Source organism: Octopus bimaculoides, unplaced genomic scaffold (genome assembly GCF_001194135.2).
Source record: "Octopus bimaculoides isolate UCB-OBI-ISO-001 unplaced genomic scaffold, ASM119413v2 Scaffold_145795, whole genome shotgun sequence".
Classification (NCBI taxonomy): domain Eukaryota; kingdom Metazoa; phylum Mollusca; class Cephalopoda; order Octopoda; family Octopodidae; genus Octopus; species Octopus bimaculoides.
This window is the reverse complement of record NW_026334859.1, coordinates 44,375-54,887: the sequence shown is the minus strand read 5'-3', so window position 1 is coordinate 54,887 and position 10,513 is coordinate 44,375. Positions and strand designations below refer to the sequence as shown.

At 35.0% G+C, this 10,513-nt stretch overlaps 1 protein-coding gene across 1 annotated transcript in view; it reads left to right on the top strand.

The window, feature by feature from the left end:
- Positions 1 to 1,055: 1,055 nt before the first annotated feature.
- LOC106881065 (leucine-rich repeat-containing protein 70-like) overlaps positions 1,056 to 10,513 on the top strand; it is a 52,496-nt gene continuing 43,038 nt past the window's right edge. Inside the window, exons 1-2 of the mRNA XM_014931277.2 lie at positions 1,056 to 1,310; positions 6,697 to 6,768. Of these exons, the coding sequence (XP_014786763.2) occupies positions 1,129 to 1,310; positions 6,697 to 6,768 (254 nt within the window). The 5' untranslated portion in view covers positions 1,056 to 1,128. The remainder of the gene's footprint in view (positions 1,311 to 6,696; positions 6,769 to 10,513) is intronic.

Below are 10,513 nucleotides of genomic sequence, written 5' to 3'. Positions count from 1 at the left end.
AAGAGAATTTTGTAGGGTTTGGAAATAATGGTAATCTGAAGGTGCATGGTTGGGTGAATAAGATGGGTGCAGTGAGACATCTAAGCCAAGCTGTACCAATTCCTTCTAGATGTTCAAAGAAACATGAGGCTTAGCATTATCCGGAAAGAAGACGACACCCTTCCAACTGGTTAATTTGGAGCATTTACCATTGGTTACCTCCTTTAATCGGTTTAATTGGGAACAATAATTACAAGTCAGCATTTGATTTTGCAGAAGAAACTCGTAATATATAATGTCCTTCCAATCCAATCAAATATAGAGCCTTCTTTGGCTACCGACCGGAGCTTGGAGTGATTAAAAATCGTTCGTTTCATTTCTGCCTGGGATGTTTTTGCTCTACATTGTTGTAATAAATCCTTTTTTGTTACCTGTGATTTTTTCTTTTCAAAAACGGGACATTTTGTTGTTTGAATAGAGAATCACAAATGGAAATGCAGTCCATCAAATATTTTCCTTTAAATTATGGGGCACTCAAACTTAATGGAAATTCATATATTTCAATCCCTTATAAACACTCATCTCTTGTCATGTGATCCAGATTAGTTTTGATTAACATTTCGATTTGGTCATTTTGTTAGCCTCTGGAGTGTTCATGGTCTCCCAGGTTAACTTCTTTACCCCTAAATCCAGTGAGCCACTTATGAACAGTCCTCTCAGCTATGGCACAATCTCCATATACTACGCATATCTTTCATGCTGTTTGTTCTGTGTTCTTTCCTTTCTGGAAATAAAATCAAATGAAGAAAAAGTGTAATTTGTCACCATTTTCATATTATGCATACATGCGTGTATACCTGTATTTATGAGCTGGTGTATGTTTGTGTATGAGTAAGTGTGCAAGATCTTCAGTCTTTATTTGACATTATCACTCATTATCCATAATTATGTTTTCTGCATTGATTTATCTTGATTCACTTTTGTATTTTTAAATATTAAGTTGAATGTAAATGAAATTAGAGATAAATTCATCACAAAGAAGAGGGCCAATCCTTGTCTTTTGAGATATTTAAAACGTGAAATAAATAACATTGGTGTTTCTGATATTTTGTATTTGTTTATTTTACAGACGAATCTGCATTTGAAAATATGCTCCATCAGTGTAAATTGGCTTTTGTGTTGGTACTGTGTATGAGATTATTTTTGGAGGTTCATGTTGCTTCCGATATTTGCAGCGTGTGTAATTGCCAAGGATCTCCTATATATGTAGGTTGTGAAAATCGCCAATTATCTACAGTTCCACAACCTATACCTGCAAATGTTGAATCTATGTAAGTATTAAACAATTTCTACATCTTTTCCACATCCAGTGCTTTAAATTCTCATTGGTTATGTTTTCAGCTAACATTATATTAATCTCAGCTATAAACACAATGTTAAGTTGGAGTTAAAATGACTGATATGATCCTTGCTGCAAAGTCAGGTAGACTGCTTCTCTGTACATGTTGGCTTATATTGCATCTATAATTTACAGTGTTGCTTACAAAGATGGGATCAGTCTACTATCTGAGTCTTGATGATATTGGTCTGATTCCATCAATTCTCTTTGTGGTATATGCAGGGAACAGAAAGTATGGAAACGTTGATGTTAGCAAAATGTGGTGTATAATTAACCAAAAATATAGTTACAGTGAAATAATACCAGTTGATCTAGTCAGAGAATAGTAGTTAACAGTATAATAATGCAGATATCACAAACTCAGTACCTTTTCAAAGACAAAAACATATTATTACTTCTGCAAAATTATTTAAGTTTAATTGAAGCTTTCCTTGATTGATCTGTCAATTAATGTTGTAATCCAATGTCAGATTGTTATAAAGTCCACTAGGTATAGACAAGTAAGACATGACTGTCTATGACCGACTATCCCCGACTGCTCGACGTCATAATATTTGTAACGACTGGCATATACCACTTGTCACATGGGAGGGGTGTTCCATTATTACTATTATCCCCATAACACCTCCCCTTTTAAGTTTTCTTTTTTCTTAGGGAGTATACGTTTATTTATTTTTTTAACATAATTTTTACATCACCTCACCTCCTTTTTTGAGTTTTTTCATACAGTTACACATTTAATTTTGTTTTCATTTGGCATCCACTTCCAGGAACTCTATACATTTTCTTTTTCTTTCACTTCAAATGAGATGAGAAATGAATAGAAGAGTGGGTTTATGGTGTCTGAGTAGTGGAGGTCCCAGGCCAATCAGCTCCTAGGAGTAGAGGTTAAAAAAGGAATAGAGAGGAGACAGAACGCCTGTGGGACAGAAACAGGGTTGTGTCTGTTTGTGATGCAAATGGGTCTAATCATTTATAATGGCATTGATACTTGAAAAGTATTATATAACCATTCCATTGGTTCTTCCATTCTCTTGGGTTTGCTCCTAATGAATCTTTTTCTTAGTTTATTCATGTGTCTCTAGTATACCCCTTTTCTTCCTTTTACCACGTATAACATTTTCCCCATGTGTTTGGTAATCATGCCATCTTCCTAACTTTGCTTTCCATTCTTATATGACTTAACAAATACATTTTCACCAATTTTGAAATAATCTAAAATTATTTAAAATCCACGGCAACATGCATACTCAATGATTCTGCCACTAGTTCAGGTATTATTTCTGATTAAATGACTTGAAATATTGCATTAATCACTATAAACTTGCGTTTTGAATCAAACATTCCAATCGTATTGTAGATCTATTCAATCGATCACACCCATTCTCTGCAAATTTGGGATGTTCTAATGAAATAAGAAATTCTTATATGATATAAAAAATAATGGTAGTAACTAAATCTTGTATAATCGAACATATTGATTATTAAAGTCGATCCCTTATGAAATAGTTCTGGCATTGTCATAATGTCATTCATAATCTAGGTGAAAATTGGTAGTCTTTAGATCACCGGATAGACTGATACTTTGTGATATTTGTTCAGAATCTCGGCACTCTGACTTCAAATCCCACCAAGGTCAACTTTACCTTACATCCTTCCAGGACTGACAGAGTACCAAACCAGTGGACTGGCCAACCTATAAGAATGTTGGATTGGATGCTTTGTGATGTTTTTTTTTTGTTTTTTGGCACTTTCGATTTTAAGTTCAAATTTCACTTTTTTTACTTGCTAAACTTGGAGGAAGTAGTAGAGGTCTCACCTGTTTCAAGCTCTGCGAAACAGGTGAGATTGATGTTGTTAGCTGTCAATGGTTGTTTACTGTTACAGGCCAATACCTGAATAGAAGACATGAACAAGGAGATTTCAGAGAGCTGATGTTCTAGTGATGAAAAATTGAGAGTAATGATTAATATCGTGTAGGGGGTGAGGTTTAAATAGCTCAAATGAGATAAGAAATGAATAAAGGAGTGGGTTTGTAGTGCCTGAGTAGTGGAGGTATCAGGCCAATCGGCTCCTAGGAGCAGAGGTTAATATAGTAGTGATAGAAAGAAAGGAACAGAGAGTAGACAAAATGCCTGTGGGACAGAAACTGGATTGTATCTGTTAGTGATGAATTGTTAACCAGCAGAGCGGCTTTTCTTTCGATGCTATCCACGATGACAATGTTTATAGCAGCAATACTGTGCCAAACATGGAAGTAGTACTCCATTACTTAAGTGTTGTAATGTGTCAGTAGCTGTTGGCGACTGAGATATGTTCTGGCTCTAAAAGGAAGCATTAGTACTTAGTATACCACCCTAGCTAAGCTAAGGGTCTTTTTCGGCCAAGAGAGATCCTCGGTGCTAATGAGGTTAAGCATTTTCAGCGACAAATAGACAAAGACTACCCTGGATTTTGCAAAGGCCTTTGGAAAAGTTGATCATAGGATGATGTGTAACAAGTTATAACAACTCAGCATAGTCGGAAAACTGGGAGAGTGGTTACATGACTTCTTAAAAGATAGAAGTCAGGCTGTGGTAGCAAGTGCAAACCTCTCCAAGGTCACTGTAATAGCAAGTGGAGTGCCTCAAAGAACTATCTTGGAGACGCTGTTTATGGTAGTTCTTTCGGTTATGCCATCGGTAACATAGATAGCTATACTCACTAGGTATACCAACGACACAAAAGTGGTATAAGCAGTCAAGGAACCTTTCGATGCTAGTCTTCTAAGGAAATACCTAGATGCCATATATAAATGGCTTGAAGAAAACAACATGCATTTTAATGGCGGAAAATTCAAAGGCCTCCACTATTATCCGGCTTGTTCTAACATGCCACAACAAAAATACTTTGAACCAAAAGAAGAGGCAATCCTGGAGTCAAGTAGGTGAAGGGGTTTCTTGAAAATATCTACCCCACTACATGTAGATCTCACAGGTTTTCTCGGCAAGATTTGAAATAGTGCATTGGTGTCCTTTTCGGGGGCTTGTATAACTCTCAGTCTTTCATATCCATATTTATCTGCTGTGCATCCCTTTTGTCTTCTATCCAGAGAGTACTGTCATAATACTTTCCAGGAGTTCAGCTGTTCCACTTATGCAAACTTCCTGATGTATCACCATTGAACTGTCTCAAGTTACACCATTAATTTGATATTGTAGGACACCCACAGTTGAGAGCAGTAGTCCAGAAGGTTGAGGACACATGTCTTCGAGAGAACCAGCATAGTTTCCTGGTACTTTGTTCTGAAAGTCCTCAGAATCCACCTGGCCACTCGCCCACACATTGCCTCCATCTTGGTAATATGCATGGGAAATGAGGCGCTGTTGCTCATATCAGTTCCCAGGTCATGTGTTTGACTCTGGGATTGTCACTCTTTTTGGTCCAAAGTGTTTTTGTTGCAGAATGTTTGCACACTCACTGATAGATTGCATTATATATTGCATGTTGTTTTCTCAATCCCATTTATATATGGCGTCTAGGTTCTTCTGTCTGTCTGTATGTATGTATAAATGTATAAATGTGAAGCAAGATATAAGTTAGAGGTTATGCAACCATCCAAGGGATAGATGTATCTGTAGGCACTCCTGGTACATTACATCACTCTGTATAGTCCTCGTTATAAAGTATACGGTAGTAGGTAATTTAAGGTAAAAACTGTGATTTAATATATATATAGAGAAAATAAAAAATAATTAACAATGAGAAGTGGATCATTGGTGTTCAAAAGTCATTGTTTAATAGAATTTGGAACCATTTACAGCTGTTTCTGTTTATCAAATTGGAGTGAATTTACATTTATCTCGTTATATTTAATAAACGCCTTCAGAATGATTAGAGGGAAAAGTAAGGCAAAGAAAAAGAAAAAGAAAAAAGTTCATTAGAGTCTATAGGCTTACATTTTAGTGACTTGTATAATTCCACGTGTTAGTAGATTCCTTCATTAGATGCGTGTGACAGTAAGTGGGGACAGTGACTATTTGACCGGCAGTGTTGGCCAAAACAGTTATACGTAGTGGGGATATCCAGTGTTGCTAGAAATAAGTAACGCTAATTTGTGGCTTCTAAGTTAGTCTCTGTAATTACAAAAGAAGCCCTTGTTAGAACTAAGAATGTTATTTAAAATTTGTATGATATATTGTGTACATATGGGCTATATAAAGGAATAGTAAAAAGAGTTACATTTGGGAAGTGAAAGACAATAATATTAATTATAGATTAGAATGGCATATCCTAGCCAAAGCTTCTTCATATAATATTAATAATAATCAATGTAATTTATGTATAAACGAGAAATTCTTCATTTTAATGGCCAAATCAGAATTACTTAATAAACAAGACAAGAATATTAGCATTTGTTTGCATAGAGATAAATTCTTATTCTCGAAATATCACTAAAACCTACTCATTTTTAAATATCGCTAATCCCTACATTACAGGTTTTTAACGGACCTCCTTAACATCTTATTACCTCCCCTAACCATCCCACTTACCACATAACTTCACTTCACATTTTAAACCAAATACCACAATGAACCGAACTACACTACGGCAATAATTCTATATATTAAATTCACTTTTGATAGCTAGACTACCGACTCACATTACATGTTATAATTTTCTATTGATTTTAATGATTTTTATGCACTCTTTAACTCTTTTTACTATTCCTTTACACAGCCCATATGTACACAATATATCATTCAAATTTTAAATAGCATCCTCTTCTTCTTCTTCTTCTTCTTCTTTCCTCGTTTTTCTTCTTCGCCTTCCTCTTAGTTTTCGCTTGTATTTCTTATTTTTCTTCTCTTTTACCTCCTTTTTCTTCTTTACATTCTATTTCTTTAAACTTGTCATTTTCAAGTGTTTCGTTATTGCTTTCTTCATGTCTTTTTTCTTCTTCATTTTCTACTATACATAAAAATTCTTATTGATTTGTTCTTCCACATCTTTTCCGTCTTCTTTTCATTTATCACCAACATCATCATCTCCAGCTCCTTTTTTCTTCGTACTCTTCTTTTGCATCTCTTTCTTCATGATTTTCTTTCTCTTCATCGTCAATATTTCATTCACTTCCTTCTTCTTCTTCTTCTTCTTCTTCTTCTTCTTCTTCTTCTTCTTCTTCTTCTTCTTCTTCTTCTTCTTCTTCTTCTTGATAACCATCATCATCAATTTCTTTTCCTTCTCTTACATTACCTAGTTGTTTAGTCATAAATATCTAATATTAAAGCACAAATCTGTTCTATACACTTTCTTATCAACTCATTTTTATATTACAGATATCTGAATAGTAATAATATTGCGACTATTCAAAATGGAACCTTCCAAAAACTCTTCATGTTAAAATATTTGTAAGTTGAATTAATGTAATTGATACTCTTTCATTGACAATATATTTCTAAACATTTAACGTCTTCTCGTCATTCTTTTTCTCTCTCCAACTATCTTGCACTCCCTCTCCATATGTGTGTGGAAGTATGTGTGAATATATATCTGCAATGTGAGTGTGAGTGGATGTATTTTTGCATGTGGTTTCTGTGAATGTCAGTTAGTGTAAATGTGTGTGTGTGTGAATGTGAGTGAAATATAAAAATAGACGCTTTACATTTTACTTTCTTCTGCATCAGGTATCACTTTCTGATATTGTTCTCCCTCTATTTGCTTGAAAATCTGTCTTCTATTCGATTGAAATGATCTATTCTGTTCAAAACTTTTGCATCAAACCTCAGATCTTCTCAACGTGGCCTCCGATGCCACCATCCTTTCTGAGAATTATTCCTCACATCTTTGCTTTCTCCTCTTTTCTAAGCTGTACTGTCCATTCAATTTCTTGATTAATGCCGCATTCTTAAGTTCCCTTCCCATTATTCCATTTAAATGCTCCGTGTCTTTGCTGCATTTGTCTTGTTCAGATCTCTCTTCTTTTCATCAACAGTCTTCTACTTGTATCTTAGGATTAGCTGGTTTCTTTCACTGATGTTCTGTTTAAATCCAGTTCAAAGCACTGATTACTTTGCTCCTTTTACTTTTCCTTCATCCATTTCATTGTTCACACCAAGTATTTTGTCTTTCACCATATTTAGAATCTTCTGTTCATCGCTCAATTCTTTTTCAAAATGTATTGCCACTCAACCAGCTTTATCACCTTCACTATATACTTCATTAGCATTCTCAGACACATAATGATTTCCTTCTTTTTCATTTCCTTCATTTCTTATCTCTTCATTACCATTTTCTACAGCTTTTACTTCTCACTCTACCTGTTTATTTTGTCTGAATATCTTCAACTTCTAATTTTGTAATCCAGTTATTTATACAAATTGCTCTTGCCTGGTCTATCAATCGCTGAGCTGAAGATTCAAAGACTCCTTTTTCATTCCATATTTTCTTCCTTCGATTCATGAAACCAAAATTCAGTTGCAATCTTGTTTACCTCATTTTACCATTTTATTTTTTCTCCCACTAGACTTTTGATTTTGATTCTGGTCCTGATCGATGGCTTAATGACTGCCTGTCAGAGCTTGATCAGACACTTCTTGCCTGCCGTGCATGACACAATCACTGTTGATTCTTTCTTCCTACCTTGTTAATGGAGTTATTATGATTACTTGAATCTGACATTGTATTCATTTAAGATAGCATTTATAAGGTTGAGTAATCACCAATAATTTTATTAGGATACCATCACAACGTGAATTGCCAACGAAGCCTCAGACAGTCCACATCTATATTTGAGGGGAGCAAAAGAAAATAATTATTGGTGAGAGAGAAATATATATGACCTCTACAGCATTCGGTCACTTACGGAAACACCTTTTACCACTATTATTATCATTATCATTACTATCATCACCATTAACACCAATAAAATTATTTATTTAAGTAATTCAAATACAGTGTGATCGATGTTTGTTTTGTTCGAATGTGACTTGTATAAACAGTAGTGTGTACATGTCTAGAGATGGGAATGTGTATGTGATTAATTGTGATTAATGTTGTCTAACAACAATTATGTTCCATATATGAGAGAAATCTTTTGGATTTCTGAAGTGATTCATTCTGGTTAATGTTGGTATTCACAGCTTGTGTAGGGATATTGTATTCCTATGTGTTGGTTTCTTTAATAGACTTATATAATTTGACTATATATAATTAACTATATAATGAAAATATATATTTTCATTCATTTATCTGCGGTTTCTTAACTCCTGTTTAGTGTTGATTTACGTCCATCATCGAATTATGTTCAAGGAAATTTTAAAAACTCACAGAAAATTGCGGATATACTAGTTTTTAAAAGCTAATTTTCAGTTCTGCTCTTGGTTTGTATTAATATTTTTTCGTCTTCAGCTCCTGGCTTGTCAGAGCAGCGAAGAACACGTCCAGTTACTATCATCATCATCATCATCATCATCATCATCATCATCATCATCATCATCATCATCATCATTATTATTAACGTCCAAGTACCAATCTCAAAATCCTAGCTGTCTCCAGCAGAGCAGTGTTTGGGCTTGCTCTGCTTTCACGTCAATTCTGATTTCTTCGACGTATTTCTCGAACTTGGTTGTTAGTGCTGAGTGCCTGTCTACGACTACTGACAGACACTCTCCTCATAGTCCCCATTCTTGCAATTTCGTCTTTTAGTGGTCTGTACTTCTCAATCTTTTCTAGTTCTTTGTCACTTATGCAAGTGTCCCCAGGTATTGCAATATCTATAACCTTGGTTTCCTTTTTTCCTTATCTACCACAAAAATGTCTGGTCCCTGAGCCTCGATTAGGGAGTTATATTGAATTGTAAAATCCCACAGTATTTTATGTTACTTGTTCTTGGTGACCCCTTCTGGTTCATGTCTGTACCATTTCCGTGCTCTATCTAAGCCGTACTTTTCACATAATCTCCATTGAACAAACTTAGCCACATTATTGTGATTCCTTTTGTAGTGCTTTTGGGCCGGCTTACTACACTCACTCACAATATGTGAGATTGTTTCATTTCTGCTGCCACATATCCTACAAAAGGTGATTCGCTGCTCTTAATTATTTGGAACTTGGTGTAATTAGTTTTCGGAGCTTGTTTCTGGGCGCTGCATATCAATGCTTCAATGCATCCATTCAAACCACTTTTTCTTAGCCATCTCCAAGTGTTGGTCTTGTCTTTTCTTTCCATTTCTCTGTGGTATTCCCCGTGCAGTGATTTCATTTTCCAATTGTTTATTCTTTGTTCTTCATCTTGTTTCCTAAATGTTTGAGGGAGCATCATATTTTCTGTAGGTATTGTATTGTTAATTCTAACAGCGGCAAGCAAGGATTCACTCTGCTGTTTGATGAACCATCCCAGCTTGTTCTTCTCTTTGACAACACAGATATTGCATCCTATGAGACCCGAACCGTATCACATTAAGAAAACAGTTCAGGTGTCCATTGCCATCATCTTGTTTTTTTTTCCATTGAGCCTACTTCCCATGATTAATTTGGTTCTTCTGAGATATTCTTGCCTTAAGCTTTTATTCATTTCCCTTCCGCTGATTTTGTCACATTCCAAAATACTCAGATACTTTTATCCATTAGCCTCAATATCCTTGATTTTCTCACCATTGGGTAGTTCTATACCACCAGTCCCAAATTCCATTCCAATACCCTTACTGAATATCTGCACTGTTGCATTTATTTCTTGCTCGGTCTTCCCAAAGGTCTTTAAGGCATCTCTATATAACAGATGGTTTAATATCTCCAATGTCACTTTCCTTAGTATCAGTGTGAGGGTTATCATACAAATCACAAACAGCAAGGGTGATAGGCTATCTCTTTAAATTATGCCTCTCTTGATGTTAACCCTCACCAAACATTTTCCACATCGCATTATCTCTGTATTCCAGTTCTTCATTGATCTATTATTATTATTATTATTATTATTATTATTATTATTATTATTATTATTATTATTTTATGTTTGACTTTTGTTTTGCATTTGTACAAGTTGGATCCAAGTCTCACCCAGAGACCTCAAGAGACAACAAGTTAGAAGTTCATGTAGGTGTTATGCCTAGGGTACCATATATTTGGATTTGTACAGTTTTGTTCAAGTGAATGTTT